This window comes from Phoca vitulina, unplaced genomic scaffold, assembly GCF_004348235.1.
Source record: "Phoca vitulina isolate PV1807 unplaced genomic scaffold, GSC_HSeal_1.0 scaffold81, whole genome shotgun sequence".
NCBI classification, from domain to species: Eukaryota; Metazoa; Chordata; class Mammalia; order Carnivora; family Phocidae; genus Phoca; species Phoca vitulina.
The window spans coordinates 3775804-3797148 of NW_022589784.1; the positions used below are offsets into that span (position 1 = coordinate 3775804).

General features: G+C 59.5%; 1 protein-coding gene across 11 annotated transcripts in view; it reads right to left on the reverse strand.

Moving 5' to 3' along the window:
• Positions 1 to 21345, reverse strand: part of PTPRS (protein tyrosine phosphatase receptor type S) — a 99544-nt gene that overhangs the window by 44751 nt on the left and 33448 nt on the right. For all 11 annotated transcript variants that reach the window (XM_032394454.1, XM_032394455.1, XM_032394456.1 and 8 more), the window contains exons 2-5: positions 16882 to 17088; positions 10997 to 11142; positions 10286 to 10427; positions 4683 to 4871 (exon numbers count right to left, since the gene is read on the reverse strand). In XM_032394454.1, coding sequence (XP_032250345.1) covers positions 4683 to 4871; positions 10286 to 10427; positions 10997 to 11142; positions 16882 to 16972 — 568 coding nt within the window. In that variant the 5' untranslated portion in view covers positions 16973 to 17088. The remainder of the gene's footprint in view (positions 1 to 4682; positions 4872 to 10285; positions 10428 to 10996; positions 11143 to 16881; positions 17089 to 21345) is intronic.

Genomic DNA, 21345 nt, shown 5'->3' on the forward strand with positions numbered 1-21345 from the left:
AGCTGAGTGAACATCTTTAAGTATATTTAAAATCACAGACCTCAAAAAATACTTGAACACCTGTGAGTAAATAAAAACGAGGCAAATGTTTCCACAAGTATGTTTGAAATCAAAGGCCTGGATCAAAGTTTTCGTTTTCATAACTAAATAAAACTGAGTGAACATCTCTAAGTATGTCTGAATCACAGGCCTGGAGCCACATGCTTGTTGACCATGAGTGAATGAAAGATGAGTGAATATCTCCAAGTGTGTTTGAATCACAGGTATTAGAATTCCTGGCACCAGGAGTCCAAAAATCCAGTCCAAGCTCCCAAGAAGTCCCCTCTACCCAGCTGTTCATGGCTGTCCCAAGGAAATGACATGGACCCACAAATGAGGACCCCAGATTAGCTTCTTTGGGGGCTACAGAAGCAGGTTCTTCCCCCATATCCCACACTTCCTACTTTCCCCCAACCTCAAGGCTCTGAATAGCAGGCAGGCAGGCATTACTGTGGAGGCCCAGAGAGGGCAGGGAGCCTGCTCTAGGTCACACAGCATCCCGTGGCAAAGCCAGGACCAGGACATCGACTTTTCCCTAGGGTTCCCACCCAGGCCTATTCTAGTCTATTCCAGTCAGCACTAGGGGAGTTGGCCTTTGAGACTGCCTGTCTCTCTGCTCCCTCGGGCAGGACCCTCAGATCAAAAGGACGGGAAGACTGAGGCTGGAGAAACACAAGGCCTGTGTGCAAAGCAGCGATCAGAATCTGCTTCCCAGAGCGCTGGGGGGACATGGGAGGCACTGCCCCTTCCTGAGGAGACAGCCCTTCCCTGAGGCCAGATGGCCTGAGGGGCAGCCATGGCCACACTCAGCCCCCCAACCACACTCAGCGACATAGACACAGAGACTGGACAGACACTGGGCAGGGTGGCAAGGGGGAAATATGTGGAAGGGGCCTGGGTGTAGCCCCCCATGGAGCCTGGGGGGCTGGGTGGGCAGCAAGAGAGAGCGTGAGTGGGCGGGTGGGTGAGGAAAGAGCCTCTTACCTCGGATCGGAGTGCTTTCTGTAAGGGAAGCAGAGAGAGTCAGGTGAATTTCAGAAGGCAGTCCTGGGGGGCCGGGGGGGCCCCAGGGAGGTCAGACTGGGCCACAAGCCAGGCCTGTCCACTCTGCCCCCAGGGGGTGGGGGACTGAGCCAGCCCTGAGCCTAGGGACCCTGCAGGGTCTGAGGGCTTGTCAGTCAGGAAGGCTCCCCACAGGAGGCGGCAGTCTCCTGGGGAAGGAGGGACTGAGTCAAGAAGCCCCTCTAGACTGTTCTTAGGGGTGTCCCTATGGCCCAGGGAGGTCTATGGCCTGGCCTGGCCCTGTTGGCTGCCTTCCTTTTGGGCTGAGGGAGGGAGGTCACGGACCTCCCTTTCTTCTTTCCTTCTTGGAAGGGACAGGGAGCGAGGAGGGTCTTGGGAGTCTTGTTAGAGACAGGGGAGAGGGGTTAGTGCCCCAGGGCTGGGCATTAATAAAGCAAAGGGAAGGCGTTACAGACAGGCCAAGTAAGGGGGACAGGGGAGAGCAGCAAGGGGGAGCGAGGGCAGAGGGAGGGCCCTCCCGCCTCCTTAACCTCCAAAAGGAAAAGAGGAAAGGGCGATCTGCACGTTGACCTGGGCGCTGGGGGCACGGGACAACTCAGGACACACAAAGAAGGCGGTCCTGGCTTGGAGATTTATACCCCCAGCTCATCTTCCTGGGAGAGATCCGGCCCCCTCTCTTTCTGCTGATGGACAGCTGATAACCCCACCAAGAACAAGTGGAGCCCGGAAACCCCAAGGGCAGGGCAGCGTGAGAGAACACAGCTCCTTCCGCACAGTGAAGTCAAACCGATGGGTGAACGGATGCCCAGAGGGGCCGGCAAATTGTCACACCATGAGTCAGAGGCAGGGGTGGGCTCTGAACCCAGCTCTCCAGCCTCCCAGACCTCTGTATTACCTCTTACAAAATCCTCAAACCGACGAGGCCCCCTTCTCCTCTTCACTCGGGAGGAAATGGGAATTCACTTAAGGTGGCAATGATGACCAGAACCTAGGTCGGTGGGAATCCAGAGGCCAAAGAATGGGACCTCCCAAGATGGCCAAACAGCCCAAGGCCACTATATTGAGAGGAGAGGATATGTCTCTTGGGTATTAAAGGTGGTTCTACTGCTTAATCCGAGCAAGAGGAGAAGGAACTTTCATGGGCCAACATCAGTCATTCTCACTCTAGTAAGAATTAGCCCTGCAGTTGGTTTCAGGGCATTTAGGCTGGATGTTGGTAAAAGAGGGAAGTGCCCAGTGTCAGCCCAGCTGGAAAAGTCCTCTCTCCCTCTCAGACCCAGCTCCCAAACTTCTGCAAGTTCCTCATTTTCCAGCAACGTCAAGGCTGGGGGACTGTTAGGTGCAAAACTCCACTAGCTCTAGGATTCCCCTAATTTCCCCTTAGCCCCCATTCTGGGGTCTGACCGGCCCCCTTGTGGCCTTGTGTTTTTTCCTCTTTTCCTTTTGGGCTCCTCTCTCTGCAGCCCCCTGGTGCCTGACAGGGGAGGGCTGGGTGGCTGGTGGGGGGAGGGGGGTCGTTAGTAAACATGCCACGTGGAGTGGGTCATCGTTACTGTAACAGTGGCTGTTAGTCTGCGGGGAGGGGGCGGGCGGGGAGGGGAACGAAGAGGGGACGTTAGTTGTTAACGTGGTGAACAAAGAGACTTACCAAAGGTTTCTGAACGTTTACAACAGAGGGACAAGAAAAGAGAACAGGATCATTAATGGGTGTTATGCAAAAGCCCGTATCCTCACTGGGGCGGGGCAGGGAGGGGAGGTCAGAAGAATAATCAGATTATGATCAATAAAGCAGCTCACGTTTGCTGAGCACCTAGTCTGTGCCAGGCATTCCGTCACGAGCCCCTCACACCACTGCCAGGGAGGAGGTGCATTATATGGTCCTGAGACCCAGAGGAAAAGACCTTCTCTAGGACACAGCGGACACGGGCCCAGGCGGCTGCGCCCTGGGCTCCCTGCTCTTCATCAGCCCTGTCTATCGGGGCCCGTGAGGGCAGAAGCCAGCAGGGAAGGAACTGGATCCTCAGGCTGCCATCATCCCCCAGCTGAACCCCCCAAGCTGCAAGTATCCCCAGACAGGGTAGGAGGGGGAAGGCTGTCTACCCCCCACCCCGCCCCGGGGCAAGGTCCAGGTCTCTCCAGGGAAAAAACTCTGGGCTTAACGTCTGTCCCTTCTCAGAGCTTGGGTCTGAGCTGGGGAGAAGTGGAAAGCAGAGGATGGGCAGACAGACCTCTCAGAGGATGGGACCGGGCAGTGAGTGGAGGCATTAAGAACAACTGGGAAGCCTTCAGGCAGGGCTGGCTCCGGGGGGGGGGGGGGAGGGGGGGGGGGAAGGGTCCTCAGAGGAAGTGGGGAGAGAAAGCAAAGTGGTGTGCCCCAACATGTGTAATCACAGCGGACGAGAACACGCGGGAGTGCACGCGGGCACATCCCTACCATGTTTGCACACATGGGGACTGCAGACGTGGCCTCAGATGCGTGCACGCACCCGGGAGGGACAGTAACGTGGGTGCGCGTGCAGCCAAGATGCACGTGGACAAGCTCTGCTCTGGGAGGGAGAAGGCGAACCCACATGCGGGCAGCACGGCCTGCGTTGGACCTCACGCGGGAAGCAGGTCAGGCCGGCACAGGGAGCCCAGACAAGCACATGTGGACTTGTCATGAAGCAGTGGGACAAGTGACACAACACAACAGCCCCCCCAGACAGACAGACTCACAGATGGGGCACGTGGCTGTTATGCCGAGACACAACCGTGGAACCACCCATCCCAAGGTGGCCAAGGCCTTGTGCTCTGGCCCGGCCAGGGCCTGGACAAACAAGCTGGACTGCCTATCTGTGCCCCGTCACGTCCCTAGTGCTTCGGTCTTGGAGACACTCTCTCCCTGCAGCTCTCTATGGCTCCCCATTACCTTACCCGTCTAAGGCCTCCTACCTCTGTAAACGCTCACTGCATCAGCACTGGAAATACTCTCTTGCCTTTGCCTTAGACATCTCCCCTCTACTCTGGCCTGTCTGGACCCCATTATATCCTCAGTGGACAGGTCTACGGCTTCAGCAGTGAAGACGCTCTCCCTCCGCCACCTTCCATGCCTCCCCATTACCTTGACTGTCTGTGCCCCACCACACACCCAGTGGTTAGGCACTGAAAATGGCCATCCTCACCACTCTCCACGGCCCCCCCCCACCTCTGCCTGTCTGAACTGCACTGTGTCCCCACTGCTGGGGCCCTGCTGATATGCCCCACCTCTGTGGCTCTCCATCACTTGCAACATCTATGCCTCATTAGGACGGCGCTGCCTGGGGACTGGAGACACTGCCCCTGTGATCTCTCTAGCTCCCCATCACTGTGCATACCGGGGTCCATTATAACCCCGGTATATGGACACACTCCCCTCCTACCATCTGCCATAGCTCCCCACTGCCCCTGCCTGTCCATGCCCCATTATATCCCTGCTGGCTCAGCTGTGAAGACACTCTCCCCATGCCAATGCCCGACCCATGGCTACACATCCCCTCTGCCTTTCAGTCTCCCATTAGTCCCCAGGGCTTGGGCCCTGGAGATGCCGCCCTCCCCCCACTGCCCTCCATGGCTCCCGCATCCTCCCGGCCACCTGTGCTCACCTGACCGCAGCTGCTTTATGCGCCCGTTGCTGGCACTGGGGTCCACAGGCAAGAAGTCCTTGAACCAGGTGATCTCAGGGTCGGGGTTACCACTGGCAGCACAGAGCATAGTAGCTGTCCGTGTCCGCTCCACCACCTTCAGCTGGGGGCCCATGTCGATGTTGGGGAAACCGGGGGGCAGCTGGTCCTCTGAGGGTGGAGACAGGGGAAGAACAGGGCGGGGGCCTGGTTGCCACATGGATGACCCTGCAGGGTTGGGGGGGGAGGGGGCGGGTCCAGGCCCTGCCTGCCCGGGGCAGCTTTTGTGGCTTGCTTCCTGCTTGCATCCCTCCCACGGGAGGTAGTGCGGGGGGGGGGGGGGGGGGGGGGGGGGGGGGAGGGCCGGAGCGGGGCTTCTCGCTCCGGGCCACTCTGCCACCTGGGGGACAACTGGAGAGGTCTGGGTGGGGGGGATTCTAATGGTCACACCTGGGGTGGGGACCAGGGATGTTGCTCAACACCCATAATGTCCAGGACGCCCCCTTCCCCCCGCCCCGAAGAATGACCCAGCCCCAGTGTCAGCATGGCCCATCGGGAAAGACGCTGGGGGTCCTTTAGAGCATCCAGAGCTAGTTTTAAAAACAAACTCAGGCGCCAGGGTGGCTCAGTCGGTGAAGCGTCTGCCTCTTGATTTTGGCTCAAGTCATGATCTCAGGGTCGTCGGATCGAGCCCCTCATGGGGCTCTGCACTCAGCAGGGAGTCTGCTTGAGGTTCTCTCTCTCTCTCTCCCTCTGCCCTTCCTCCCGTTTTAAAAAATAATAAACACATACACATGTAAACTGAAGCCCACTAGCCCCGTGCTGCACACCCTTCCACTGTGGTCCTCACCACCCTCTGGGGGGACCCTGGATGCTCGCCCACGCTGCCCCGCCAGCCTCGGCAGCCCCGTTTCGAGCCCCCCTCACACTCTCTGTCCAGCCACACAGACCTCCTTGTTCCTCAGAGACCTCAAGCTCCCTCCTGCATGCCCCTTGGCCTCTGTCTACGTATCCACGTCCCCTCAGGCTGGCTCACACACCTGAGCCACACATCCTCCTGGACTCCAGTCTGAGTGTCCAACTGTCTGAGTGTCCAACTCTATCTTGATGTACCTCTGTCGCCCCCACGTCCCCACTGCCCGACGCAGGGCCTGGCACACACAGTAGGTGCTCAATAAATGTTTGAAAAGCTCAGTTCCAGTTGCTGTTAACCCACGAGAGTCACCATGCCTCCAGGCCTCAGTGTCCCCATTCACTGGCCAAGGTCTAGCTTCCGTCCGTGGTCAAGGGCGTGGGAGAGCCACCGGGAGGAGAAGACGCCCCTCTCCCTGGAGGCCCTCAGCCCCTGACGTCCAGTGCCCGGCAGGAACGTGGCCGTGGGCGGAGGCGATGAGGCGGGCCATGTAACTGGCAGGTGGCCTTCACTTGCCTGCCTGAGAACCTTACCGGGCTCTGTGGCCTAATTGAGCTGGCGTCACGCCAGGGAAGGGAGGCAGCTCAAGGGCCTCCCAAAGGGTACCACCTGCTCCCCGACCTCCACTCTCCCTCTCCAGCACCTGGACTCCAGATGCCTTTTGCTCTGACCCCGAACACCCCCAGCTCCAGTCTGGCCTGTCATCTGCAACGGACAAAGGATTCCCCAGGGCCAGGGACCAGGCTCCTCAGTGCGAATTTAAACAGCCATTCGCCCCATTACAGGCCGAAAGGAGCCCCACTCCCCCCCCAGTTCATATTGAAGCCCGAACCCCCAGGATCTCAGAATGTGAAGATCAGGTCTTTAAAGGGGTGATTACATTAAAATGAGGTCACCGGGGTGGGTCCTAATCCAATCTGACTGGTGTCCTTGAAGGAGGGGAGACGCGCACAGGGACAAGCACGTGAGGACAGGGGAAGAAGACAGCCGTCTGCACGTCCAGGAGAGAGGCCCCCTGGAGGAACCGGCCCTGCCGACACCCCGATCTCAGACTTCCCACCCCCAGGACTGGGAGAGAATATGTCGCTTAAGCCGCCCAGATGCTGGGACTTGGTTACAGCAGCCCTGGCAAACCCATGTGGTCCCCACCCCGATCCTGATGGCCAAGTGACAACAAAACTGATCATGTGTGGGGGCTGGTGAAACTGAAGGCAAACAGGCAGGAACACGGGGGGGGGGGGTACAAACCCTACAAGGAGGGATGCCCTGGGGCCACCTGCCAGAGACCCCTGACCCTCCGCTCCGCAGCTACGGTTTCCACGTGCTGTGCCCTAGAGGAGGAATGCAGAGTGGCTCTGAGCAGCTAAAGGCTGGCAACAACCTAACCAGCTGTCAACGGGGACTCATCCACACACTGGGCCACCCAGGGGATGCGATACAAAGTCCAGACACATTGCTAAGTGGACAGGGTTCAAAGTGAAAGATGGTATAGAAGAAGGATCAAAAACTACCACCCTGAGGCCAAACTCGGCCCTTGGCTTGTTTGTTAATAAAGCTTTATTGGCACACGGCCACACCCCTCTGTGCCCATGTCATCTACAGCAGCTTTCCGGCTCTGACAGCAGAGCTGAGTGGTTGCAACAGAGACTGGCCTGCAGAGTCAAAAATATTTCCTCCCTGGTGTTTTACAGAAAAAGCTTGCTGCCTTCTGGAACAGATGCTGCTGCTATCCATGTGAAGGGAAACGATACACGGGTGTTTGCTTACAAAGGCCCAGAAGGGGCAGTGGGCATGGTGGGTGCTTTGAGGCCTGGGACTGGGGGACTGGAAAAGAGGTGGGCGAGAGACCGCCATGCAAGAGAGACTGGGGCTCCGGGCACACCATGGGGGGGCGGGGAGGGAGACAGGAGGCCAACATGGGGCAGGGGAGATGCAAGCAGGGGCAGCACCATCCCATTCCTCCAGTGGAACGAGAGAACTGCAGTCTCGGTCCAGGGGTGCATGGAGGGCCAGTGGCCCCGGTCCCAAGTCCTGAACACTATGTACCAGGCACTCTGCAGGCACGTTCCTGTGCTCTCCTCAAAGATGGGACCTATTTCCCAGAGGGAGAAACTGAGGCCCGGACAGACACACAACTGCTCCACGTCATACAGCCAGGACACAGCCAGGCTGAGATTCGTACCCAGGCCCAGCTAAGCCCAGAGGAAGCTGGGAGGGGCCCGCTGAGGCACCCCCAACCCCCTAGACTGGACCTACTCGAGTCTGAGGAGGGGTGGCTGGACCCTGTCCAAGGTGGGTCAGGCCCTGTTGGTTCTTCTTGGGGCCTGAGGCCTGAAGCCCAGAGGTGCTTCTGACTGGCTACCCATGATGTCACTGGAGGTTAAGGCCGAAAAACCCGGCCTCCCTTCTTGGCGCTCCCGGCTGGCAGGTGCGCACCTGCTCACCCGCGAACGCATCCACGCCCCAAGCGCGCTCACACATGTGCGCGGCCCTCGGGGGTCCCCGTCAGTGCGTGTGGGTGGCAGCGAGCGGCACAGGGGCTGGCAGAGGCTGCGGCCACCTGACGGTACCGAGAGCTCCTAATTAAACAAAAATGTTCATTGCGTACCACATTGTGCCCGATTCCTCGGAGTTTAATTAAAACAACAGCACAGGAGGCGTGAGCAGGGTCCACAATCAGAGGGCAGGGGAGGGAGGTGGGGAGAGCTGGGCCCAACAGCCTCACCCTTCCCTGCCGGGCGGGAGAACCCTGGGCCTCAGGGCCCCGAACTGGGGTGGGGCGCTGGGAGGACAGGCGCTCGCTCCTGGGTCAGAGGCCCCGGGCTGGGCATCCAGCCCAAGCACCACGTCCTCCAGGCGGACGAGAACAGAGCAAAGCCAAGGAGGCCTGATGGGGGGGAAGGAGCGGGGGCAGGGAGCACAGACGGATCTTTCCCCAGACTCCAGCGACTGGGCGGCTAATAGATTCACAGCATGTCCTTTTAACTCTCTGAGCGCTTACAATGGAGGCTGGCATGGGGCAGCGGGAGGCAGGCTGTTCTCTCTGTGCCCGGGAAAGGTCAGGGCAAGAATATCTGCTGGGAAGAGGCAGGGCGGGGCGGGCTGGCCGAGCGGGCTCCCTGCCCCCCTTCCCCCCTCCCTCCCCCAGCAGGACAGGCTCCAGGACCTGCGTGGAGGAAACTATGGGGCCTCTTGTCAAACGGACAGAGCGCTCGGAGGGAGGGACCCCGTGCAGGTTGCACCCAGGGTCCAAGACCAAGTGCCCCCTGGGGCCAACATGCCGCCCACCTGGCTCTGCTGCCCTGGGAGAGGCTGAAGAATGCCACCCTGGGCGCCACAGAACGGCTGGTAGCAGCCGTCCCACTAAACTCGGAGTGCGAACGATGACGCTGGGTAGCTGGAGTCAGCCAAGCGCTTGGTCCCTGCGCAGGGCCCCAGCCTCTCCCGCACATGCTCCACCTACCTGGATCACGTGACTCCTCGAGGTGAGCCTCATTATTCCCCACTCGGGAGGTGAGGGCCACAGCTCAGGGAGGTTTATTAGTTTGCCCAGGGTCACACAGCTACAGAGGCTAACACCCCCTTGCCACAGAGCAGGCAGGAGGGAGCAGCTGGGGGGGGGGGTCTGTGGCGAGGCTGTCTGAAGGGTGCTGTTTTACAAGGAGAACGTGATTTCTCCTGGTGCCCCCAGCCCGCCCAAGCGAGGCTAGCCGACAGCCCAGCAAAGCAGTGTTCCCGAAGGATCTGTGTGAATGCACGGGAGGTGGTGGGCAGCTGTTTGCGCCTGTCCAACATCTATTCCTCCTTTGTCCCTTTGGAGGAACCGCCCCTTGCTGACCCTGTCTGTGTGGGCTGATAACATCCCTGACTCCAGGGAGGACTCTGCCAATGGGAGTATTTGTTCCTCTGGGCACAGTAACTGGCTCAGGGATGGCTACCTAACCCAACCGGGGCAAGGAACCGTAGTCCCGGATCATCTGGTCCTCTATTTGGGGTGGGGGCCTGTGAGCCTGGAGCTACTGGGGGTCATCCCACTGAGGACACAGTCACTATGGAAGAAAACAAACCCAGAAGCAAAGAGAGGGTGAGACCTAGGAACACTGCATGAGTTCCTGGATCTAGCTGAACCTGAAGCTGGCGCCTCCACAGACATTTTCATTACACGGATCAGTGAATTTTCTTTCTTACGTGAACCAGTTTGAGGTGGATCAGGCTCTTGTAATCATTAATGATTAATTAATAATCTTGTAATGATTAAGATGACAAATGGGGGGCACCTGGGTGGCTCAGTCAGTTAAGCATCTGCCTTTGGCTCAGGTCATGATCCTGGGGTTCTGGGATCGAGTCCCACATTGGGCTCCCTGCTCAGCAGGGAGCTTGCTTCTCCCTCTCCCTCTGCCTGCCGCTCCCCCTGCTTGTGCTCTCTCTCTCTCTCTCTCTCTGTGTCAAGTAAATAAAATCTTAAAAAAAAAAAAAAAAAAGATGACAAATGGGGATGACACTAGTCCCTTAATGCCTCTCTTGCCCGCAAAGGCTCACTAAATCCCTACTGGTAGGCTCTGGGCCGCACTGGTGTAAAGGTTCCCCAAAGAGGAAATCCAAAGCAACATTTTCAATGATTCTAAAACCCGGGGCCTGGTTCCTCCCCCACCCACCCCAGGGAGCCCAGTACCTCGGAGGACAGTGAGCTTGGCATGCACCGTGACCTCCCCGACGGAGTTCTGGGCCACGCACTCGTACACGTTCTCATCCCGGGGGGTCCGGAGTGGCTGGATCCTTAGCACGGCCCCCGCACTCTGGTCAAACTCGATTGTCTGCCACGGGCAAGGGAGAGAGAGCAGGGTGAGGCTGAGGTCCCCGGGGTGGCTGGCAGAGGAGCTGGGGATGTACCGTCCACGTGGGTGGGCGTCCTGTGCGAACGCACTGCGGGCAGAAGCGGGGCCCAGGCCCATGCAGGCAGGAGGGCCTATGTGTACGTGGGTGTGTGAGAAGCACAGGCAAGTCTGTGTGACAGGCATGTGAAGGCATGTTGGCCGTAGAAACGTGTACATCCGATCGTGTGCGTGCTCTGGAGTTGTGTGTAAGGCTCCACGTGCGAGATGGGACAGAGAGGGTGGGGCCTTGCTCGAGGCCACACGGCACCCGGCCAGCAGAGCAACCCAGCCTGGCCGGGCCCTCACCGAACAGGCAGGTGGGGCGCACGGTAGGGAAGGGGTGAGGGCTGACCGGGCCACAGACGGTGGCAGCCTGGCCTGCCCACCCCCCCGTGTTATAGCCGGGAGATGTTTCTGTGACGTTTGTGGCTGAGCGTGACTGAGCCGCTGTGGCCCCACCTGGGGAGTGGCTGCTGGCCCCAGACCGTCTCCCCTCACCCCTGACTCACCTCAAAGCGCTGGGAATTGACCTTCTTGCCTTTCTTGTTCCAGGTCACCCGTGGCTTGGGGTCGCCCGTGGCCTGACACACGAAGGAGGCCACACCCCCCGACACACCGATCTGGTCCTTGGGTTCTTTGATGAACCTGGGGGGCTCTGGAGATAGAGCAGGAAGAGGAGGGGTCTGGTGGGCCCAGGCATGAAGCCAGGAGCCCACGGGCCCATGCAAACACACCCTCCCTCCCCACGCCCAGCCCCGAGACCACAGCCACACACGCTCACATGTGCTTCCAACCTCACATGGGCCGCAGAGGATGGTGGAAGGGGAGCCCTCCCCCAAGACTCTGGGGTCCTCAGATTTTGTGCCTGGAAGCCCCCCGTGGGGTGCCCAGCCAAACCCTGGAGCGTCCTTGGCCTGGAAAAGACTTGCAAGGAGATAATCCCCTGGTGGGACATATGGGGAAACTGAGGCATCAAACAGGGAAGCAGGGGGTGACCAAGGGATCTGAGGTCACAGGCCGCATTGGAACCCAGGGCTCCAGCCTCGTAATCCATGGGAGGCGTCCAGACTTGAGGGGCCAGCGCCGGAGGCAGGAGCTCAGAAAGGTTGATCCAACTTCCCCAGGCTTAAGATGCTGACAACCATGAAAGCAAGCACTTACTAAGCACCTAGTGTATGCAGCGGTGTAGCTCAGTAACACGTGACCCTCTGATGGCGCTGAGCGCAGGGCCCCAGGGTCCCCATTCGACACACAAGAAAACTGAGGCACAGAGAGGCAAAGCCTTTGCATGGACACACACAGCCAGCCGTCCGGTGGCTGAGCCGGGATTTGAACCGGGCTGGCTCCCGTGCCCACATTCTTGGCCCTTCCCGGAGAGTCTCGAGTGGGGCCTACCGGGTCTTTAACCCCCGACAGCCTCCACCTTGCACTTTAGTAGCACTCCTGTGAAAGTTCATTCCCGTTGCTCTCTCGTTACTGACTTTTCACGGTGACCACTGGATGGCCCAAAGCGATACTGGATCTCCACTCGCGGTGAGGCTACAACGGGGCCCATGAAGTGAAGTCAGCGACTCCTGAGATTTTTTACCGACAGATTCAAGGGCTGCAGCGGGCTGGCGAGGTCCTTCCGGAAACAACCTAGCTATCCAACGAAAGGGGACGGGCTGCATGTCCTCGGGGCCGCCCCGGAGCGGGACGCTGGGCAGCACAAAGGGACGAGGGCGCTTTCCTAACTACTAGCGCAGGAACAGCAAGATCTAGATAGTGTAAGACGCAAAATAGCGAGGGGTAGAGTATAGCGGATATTACTGTTCACGTGAAAAGAAAAATCAGAGGGGGGCAGAGAACCGGGGGGCAGGGGGGTGGGGAAAGTGCATGCACGCGCACGTGTAGAAGTGAAGACTGCCCCGGGAGAGAAACCAGGTGGCTGGACACGGGGCGGGGGGGGGAGGGGGAGGCTTCCTACTTGGTACCTTTGTGAGATTTACAACTGTTTAAAGGTAAATAGAAATTATTTCTTCAAATCATTCTTTGAACAAAACGGGGAGCCCATCCCAGTGGCCTGAGCGGCCTCACCTCCCTTCCTCGAGGTTCCGCTCCCACCGATCTGACCCTGTGAGATATTACTGGTGGTCCATCTCTTCTAAAATCAGTAGACCCACTGTGTGCAGGCATGTGCAGCCTCATTCCGCTCCTGTGCACCCCTGCAAAGCTGTGGAGGTTAATCATGTGCAGATTCACGGTGGAGAAGCTTGCTTGAGGCCACACGGCCCCGGGGGACAGCACCCGCCTTTGAACCTGGGTCTTTCTCTCCATAGGCACGTGTCTTAGGCCTTGAGCCTGATGGGGATGTTTTACTCTGCGCATGGAGCCCTGGGTTGGGCCCGCCTCCCTGGCTCTGCCTGCCTGGGCGGCCCCCTCCTCCAAGCCTCAGGAATGGCGACTGGGGCCATGCATGTCCCCAGCCGATGTCATGGAGGAGAGTCACTGTGGCCGGGTCAGGAATCTCACTTGGGGAAAATCCTCTCTCAGGAGCCCCTGGAAGGAAGGGCAGAAATGAGCTCCAGGAGGCATCCAGCTGCCTGTTTATGGCTCTGAGCTGGGACACACCCCAGCACACTCCGATCAGCTCCGGGGGAGGAGACACGGCGGGAGCCCCTGCTGTTCCTTCCTGCTGGAGTCCCTTCCTCCTCCCTTCATCTGGCAGCTTCCACCTCAGTTAGGCCAGCACCTCCCCTGGGGAGCCTTCTCAGATTACCACAGGCTGGGTTAGGAGCTCCTCCGTCGGTCCCCACCACTGCCTGGGCATCCCCCATCACAGCCTTGATCATGCTGCGCCGAAACAGCTGGTTAGGTGCCATTCAGGGTGGGCACGGGGTCCTCAGGCCCCCACCACACCTCTCTGGTGACCCTTGACAGCCACCTAACACCAGACCCAGTGAAACAGCCCACTCGCTCCTGAGATCCCCCTCTCTGCAGGGCTGATGTCTTCTCAGCCCATCTCCAGGTGGCTCTGGGGTCGCAGACAGGCTGGAAGAGCTTTGTCCGCTCCCTGCACCCCCATTAGAAAATTCCCTGTGGATGCTTGGGTTCTCTCCTTTGGACGAACCCTCCCCTCCTCTTCTTGGCAAAGGGGCCCCTGACCCAAGAAAGACACCCTGGGGTATGGCAGTCACTTGTGGGGAGCCACCATCCCGTCTGTCCTGGGCCAGGTGGCACTCAGCGCTGTTCTTGCACCCGGGACACAGAGAAGCAAAACGAGGGGTCAGGGAGGGTGAGGGACGTGCGCAGGGTCACCCAGCTCATGACGGATGGGAGCTACGATTCCCCCCGGGTCCGATCCGGCGACCTATGCCAGGAAAGGGCACATTCGATAAATAGGGTTGTGGGTCCTCATCACTGAGAGCGCACCCCAGGTGTCTCCCGGTCTTAGTTCAGAGTGGTGATGCCACCAGCATGGAGGCTGGGGGAGCCCTGGCCGAATTCTGTTTTTCCACTCCAGACTCTGCAGAGGAGAATCCAGTGCCAGCGCCGGAAAGCCACCCACCTGTCCCCTCCAACCCCGCCTGGGCCAGCCCCACGGCATCCCGGGAAGGCACCACAGGACCCGAGGCCCTTTCTAGAGCAGAAATCGCTCCTCTTGGTGCTGGCTGGTGGTTTCAGCTGCCCACGTGGGCTCTCTGTGGCCTGACGGCCCCCACCCTCCACGGCTCCCCGAGGGCTGGGGCCATTCCCCGAAGCTGGCCGCACAAATCATGGTGGGTCCCAGATGACGGAGCTCCTGTGACACAGATCCACTTTCAGAGGCAAGATGCCACGGCCTCAGAGAGGCGGACCTGGGTTTGAGTATAGGGCAGCACCTAAAGTAGTACAGCAATAATAATTCCTGGGCTCACTGCGGGGGCACCCACTGGGCCTGCTCCAGCTGCACACCAGGTGCTAATATCCTGGGCCACCCTCTCTCACTGCTCACCTGGACCAGCAGCGTCACCTGCGCCCTGGTCCCGCAGCTCAGGCCCTCGACCCCCGGGCTGTGCTCCCCATAACGACCACTAGAGAGCGCCGGTGAGTACCCAAATCTCAGTCCCACCCTCCTCTGCCTACTGCCCCTCCAGGGCTCCCACCTCTCTGTGGCAGAAGCCCAAGTCTTCTCTGAAGCCCCCAAGGCCCTGCACGACCTGCTCCGGCCCCTCCCTACCCTTTCCTCCTCCCTCTCTCCCCCTCACCCACTCTGCTCCAGCCACACGAGCCCCCTGTCTGTCCCTCCAACACGCCCGCGTCCTGCCCCAGGGCCTTTGCACATACTGTTCCCTCTGCTTGGGAGTTCCCACCAGACACTCATAGAATGTTCTTCTCAGCTTCTTTAGGTCTCTGCTCAGATGCCACCTCACTGCGACCTTCCCTGATGTTCTCCCACACCTTTAAAATGCAGCCCCCAACCCTCACCTCACACCCACATCCCCAGCATGTCCACCATCCAACACACTTAGTGCTTCTCCCTCACTAGATTATGAGCTCCGTAAAGGGGTGGGATGTTTGTTTTGTCCCCTGTGGCTAATGCAGTGCCCAACACAAAGTAGCTGCTTATTAAAGACGCACTGAATGAATGAGACCACAAGTCGCTGTGGTCAAATGACAGAGCCGGGATTTAAACCCAGGCCAAGGCAGTCTCCAAATCCTGTGGCCCCTCTCAACCACAATGGGCCTCGGGTCTGGCAGCCTCAGTTTCCCCAAGGCTGGTAATTATGCCTGGAGCAAGATGTCAAAGGAGTAAACATAGTATTTATTCAACCAGTGTAAGTTAAACCAGCGATTCTCACCCTGGGGTGGGTGAGGCATTGTTACCTGCAGACGTCTGTGGTCATCACAACTGGGGGTGCTCCTGGCATGAAATGGGTGGGGTCAGGATCCTGCTTGACCCCCCCACAGTGCCCAGGATGCCCCACCCCAGTGAACAATCTGACCCTGCATTAAATGAATGAATGAAACGCTAAAATGCTTGTCGCCTTCGGCTTGCTGTTCCCACTGTGGGGAACAGAGCCCAGGAAGGCACAGGCCTGGCAAAGTGACTGGACAGATCACAGCCCAGTCACGGCTGGCTACCGGCCTGGAAGGCGGTGTGGTTGTGATGGTCAGGAACCTGGGCTCTCACACCACGTGGCCTGGGTTCAAATCTCAGTGTGGCTACTTCCTGGCTGTCATGAAACCTTGCTGTGGCTCAGTTTCCCCATCTGTACAATGGGAACGATGAGAACAGCATTCATCCCATCAGGCTGTGGTGGCTGATCTGAATGTGTTCGGCATCTACTAAAATACAACATGAAAACGGGAAAAAGCAAGAATCCCTAAGGCAAGCGTGCATGTCTCTGGTGTTCTTGCCCAGCAGCCATAATTATTGTCCTCATGGGAGCATGGGACTGTGGGCCTACTATGTGCCAGGAAGCAATATTGTGTGTCTTTGCCTCAGGAATGCTGGGGTGTGGATATGTTATGAGTCTCATTCAGTCAAGGTGGAAATGGCAGCTGAGAGAAGTTGAGTCACTAGCCGAAGGCCACACAGCAGGTTGATGGCCAAGTCAGGATTTAAACCCAAACTAAGAGATCCCAGTTTCTTTCCTGCTGGCCTGACCCTGTGTGTCCCCATGGGCCTGAGTGACACCTCCTCTAGGCCTCCCATCATAGGTTCAGTCTTGGTATTGGGCCCAGAACTGACCATCATCCTTTCCATGTTATGGCCAGAAACAAAGCCTTACCCACCCCCAAACTACACCAACCCCTTTCTTCACCTCCAGAGCTTTCTGTGGGCTAGCACCTTCACCAATAATGCTCTTTCCATCAGCAAACTCCTACACACCCACAAAGCCCCAGCTCCAATGCCCTCTCTCGCAAGAAGCCTCTCCTGGTTCCACCTGGGAAGGTTGGGTTGCCTGTGTATCTGCCACCCGGGCCCTGGTGCTTCTACGTGTGGCAAGGGAAGGTGAACTCCGCAGCTTCAAGGAGGGACTTCGAGTAAGTCCCTGCCCCCTCTGAGCCTCAGTTTCTCTCACTGGAAAATGTGGAAGGTAATGGAACCAGCCAGCTCAGTGTTAGGAGGCGGGAGAGAGGTGAAACAGGCAAAGTCTGGATTAAGCAATGGCCATGGTACGGAGCTGACTCTGGGGAAACAGCCATCACCATCACCATCATTACTGTTACTGCTTTTAATACCATCGTTATTATCGGCCTCTGAGCCTCCCAGGACCGGCGCCCAGTAGGCACTTCGCTCGGCCTCCTTTGTGGAGCACAGAGGCTCTGCTTGGCAACACCAGGGGCCCCAGGGAGGAGGTGGGGACATGTGCACTCACACACGTAAACACGGACTCGGACACCCACACGTCCCGTGCCAGACTCTTACCTTCTGCTGCGCAGCCTCCGACCAGCAGGACCACGAGGAGGCCGATGGGACCAACCACAGATGCCACGCCGGGGCCCCAGGCAGGCGCCATGCTTGGCAGCTACCTGCAGCCTCCGGCCTCCGCCCTGGAGGGGGACGGCCCCCCCCCAGTCCCTCGCAAAGAGGCCTCGAGCCAGCCGAGCTGCCGAGCGTCAGACGGGGCAGCGTCTGCAGAGACAACGGAGGCACCGTGAGAGGGGAGAGAGGCAATCTGGGGGCCTTCATGGAGGAGGCAGCGGGGGGCTCACAGAGGGGTGGAGGAGAGTCATGGGTTTGGGGGAAAGGGTCGCAGGACAATGGGGGGATCACGGGGCGATGATGAGGCAGAAGGGAAGTGCTGAGCCCCAGCTGAAGGCCTGTGTCCCCCCACATCCCTGTGCTGAAAGCCACCCTCCTTGTGACAGCTCCAGGAGGCAGGGCCTTCGGGAGGGGACTCGGCCACAAGGGTGGAGCCCTCAGGAATGGTGCCTATGAAGGAGACCCCACAGGGCAGGAGGAGGGCTGGCTGGGAAGCAGGAAGCGGCCCTCCCCAGACCCCTGCTCTGCCGGCGCCTTGACCTTGGACTCCCAGCCTCCAGCACTGTAAGAGATACAGGTCCGCTGTCTCTAAGCCACCCGGCCTACGGTATTTTGTACAGCCCCCAGCCCCTGGCTGACTGCTGATCCCAGGTAAGCCTCCGCTCTGATGGAGCCCGGACCTCAGACCCCCACCGAGCGCCCAACCAGGACTGAGCACCAGCTCCAGGGGTCCTCTGAATACCCGTTGCTCCCCTCCCAGGCTGGACCTCCGGAAGGATGTCCCTGCACCTCGCCTCAGCCCCTGCTCAGCCCGCAGAGAGATCTTCCCCAAACACACCTGCCTGGCCTTGCCCCCTGCCCTGTTCTAATGCCTCCGTGGCTCCCGCTGCCCCCAGAGGAAGCCGCTCCTGCTGATCTCGCTTCCTCCTCTCGTGGAGGTGTCGCCACACTGCCTGAGCTCAGTCCTGCCCACCAGCCTTTGCCCCTGCTGGGCCTTCTGCCGGGACTGCTGTCCCCCCACCACTGTGTGACGGCTCTCAGCTCAGCTGTCACTTCCTCCAGAAGCTCCCCCCACCGCACCCCCCCCACCCCTCATTCCACATCCCACAGCCTCAGAAATGAGTAAGACCATCATCCTCCACGACTTCAGCCCAGCTTGCAAATTACATGCGAATGTTAATCACTCAGAGTCTGTTTCTCCCACAAGAATCTAAACCCTTCTAGGGTAGAAGAGTCCCCTCATCACAGGGGCCAAAGGCCCTCCCCAATCTCCGCTCTGGCCAGAGCCAGGGCAGGGGGCCGGGGAGAGGCAGGGAAGAGACGAGGCCTCCACGGCCGGGTCAGCCCCACACCCACCCCAGGCCATGCCCCGGGCGGGTCCAGGCCATGACCACAGGGACAGGTGCCACATAATGATGGGGCAGCCCCTGTGATTCTGGTTCCCAAAATACCCAGCTGCGGTCACCTCGCCCAGCCCCAGAGAGGCTCCAGGAGAAGGCTGGGCTGGTGGCGGCCGGGTCATGGCTCAGGGTTGGGGGTGGGGAAGCCAGGATGGGAGGGTGAGGGTTGCAGATTGGGGCGGGGGGGCGGTGCTCAACCTGCACATAGTCAGACCACGGACAGACAGACCAGACAGAGAGAAGGATGCCTGCACACAGGCCACAGACAGACCCCCAGTCAGACCAGAGACAGACAGGGAGACCAGACACGGATGTATCTGCACAGCCGGGCAACAGAGATGGGTCCACACGCATAGTCAGGCAAATAAAGCTTGCACAGAGACCACCAACAGGCCCCAAATCAGACCCCGGACACACAGGGTCAAATAAGACACGGATACATGGTCAGCACGGGGCAGACAATCCACGTCCGCGGTCAGACCACAGGCACGGATGGATCAGAGAACACGGGTCCATGCAGAGACCAGAGGTAAACGGCACGACCAGATACACACACAGGTCGTGGTCAGGGAGACGACGCACATACACCCCTGGGCTGTAGGCGAATAGCAATCGGGAGTCAGATCAGAGGCCTACAGCGCACAGACAGGTAACCAGACCGCACGGACCTCAGACTCAGACGTGTGCACGCGGTCAGGCCACAGGGACGGGCCGTGTAGGGAGCACGCCACACTTGGATCAGCCAGACAATAAATACGGAGACACAAGTCAGACCCCCTCGTCTAAGGACACACGCAGACCGGCACGCATAGCTGCAATCCAGGTGCATACTCAGACATGACCAGCCGGGGACCGGGCAGGTGGGAAAGAGAAGCCTATAGAGCACGGCCCCTTATCCCCAGCCGGTACCCCCACCATGGGCCCTTTAAGAGCGAAAGTGGCCCAAGAGGAAGGTGGAAACCCCAGATGAGGAAAAGAGCGCAGCCGGCTGGGGCCAGGGTGACCGCAGCAGCTGGCCCCACCCACAGACGCATAGCTGCTGGGCACATGAGTAGGGGGCGTTAGCCCAGACCACTTGGATCAGCTGGGCAGGCCCTCAGAGAGCCTCTGGGGAAACTGAGGCCACACAGAAAGCCTGCAGCCCAGGGGGGCTCACACTCAGGGCTGCTAGGCCCACCACGGACCTCCTGCTCCACCTCTGTGTCCTCCCCCAGAATGCAGGCATGGGGAGGGGCCACCTGCACAGAGGTGACCTCCTGCTCCAGCCACAGCCGCCTCCCCCGCTCCCCGCACCCCAAGAGAGCCAGGGGCAGCCGCCTTCAGAACAGAGTGGCCCCTAATTACCCCCTCGCTCCCGGAGCCCCCGCCTCGCAGGGCCCACGCCTTCTCAATGTCTGGGCAGGATGGGGCTGATCCAGGCGCAGGCTCCTCCAAATCTGCCACGCCAGCCTGCGGCAGGAGGGGAGGGCTCAGCGCTGGGGGCTGCCAGGGCCTGGACGGTCCACAGGGAACGGGGGTGGGAGGTGGGGGCAGACTCGAGGAGGAGAGGGTCATGCACTGCACGGAAGAGAAAAAGTTCTGGGGTCTCTCAGGACCCTCCCTCTCCCTGAAGGACTCTGGGCGGGGTCTCCTGCAAGGGCTCAGGGAAGAATATAAGTGCTCTCAGCGCTGCCCGATTCCGCCCATTTCCTGCCCCTTCTTCCATCCCAACCTGGTCCAGCCCCATCATCGCCCACCAGGCCCAATGCAGCCATCTCCTGCCCTCGCCCCCACAATGTGTCCTCCCCCTGAAGCCACCGGGTTCCTGAGTCAGGTCCCGCCCTCCTCTGCCCACAGTCCTCCAGGGCTCCCCCCTCCCTGGGGTAAAAGCCCAAGTCCTCCCCTGACCCCCTAGACCCCGCACGACCTGCCCCGTCTCCTCCCTGCCCTCCCCTCCCTCACTCTGCTCCAGCCACACAGCCCTCACTGTTCCTGCCCCAGGGCCTTTGCATGTGCTGTGCCCTCTGCCCAGATTTAATATTATGTGGCTGAGAACGAAAAGGTGAATGGGAACAGGGAGGGTGTCTCCGCACAAGGAGCAGCCTGAGGAAGGGCAAGAAGCAGAAGCCAGAGATTCTAGGAGAAAGATCAGGGCAGAGAGGCAGGTATGGACTATACCCACAGGACATCAAGGAGCCCTAGGCAGCCCTGGGCTGGGAGGGACATGGCTGGGTTGGCCCTGGCCAAGCTTCCTCCCTGCCCCTCTTGCAGCAAAGCAGCCTGGGCCACCACCCCTGCCACTACCAAGAAAGGGAAACTGAGGCAGGCCCACTGGGGCCACATGATGCAGCAATCCCTGAGTTCCTAGACGATGGTGCGGCCACTAATGAGGGAGCAGCCACCTGTGGGAGTTGCGGAGAATAACTTGGATGGCAAATGAGTCTGGGCTTCAGGGAAGGTGGAGAATGGCCTCTGGACCTGGAACCGGGGGCCAGGGAGGGACCCTGCCCATCACCCAGCCATCAGTGATCGAGCTTCCTCCCGGGCAGGTGCCAAACTGTCCACCGTTTGTTCTTGGCAGCTGGTGGGAGGCACATGCCCACTTTCACAGATGACAACACTGAGGCTCAGAGCAGAGTGGGGACTAGCCCAAGGCCCCCAGCTGGGCGGGACCCTGGGTCCAGAGCCCACGTTTCCTCACATGACCGTGTCCTTCCCGGCCACTGTGTGATCCCAGTAAAGTGGATGATCCTCTCTGGGCCCAGTACAGACTGCTGAGCAGCCTCTGGGGGCTCGGAGGCCTTGATAACATGGGGTGGGAAGATACCCATGCTAGCCGGCCGCCAGGGCGTGGGTCACGAGATCCTGGAGTCAGCCTTGTATACCCACGCGGAGCAGGAAGCATAAAGGAGCAATTATGACCCTGGGCTGGGCAGCAAACAGGCTCCGTGTCACCCGCACAAGATGCTGTCTCCCGAGGCTTGAGGACACCCCAGTGCCTCTCCCTGCCCCCAACTCAGGGTCTGTC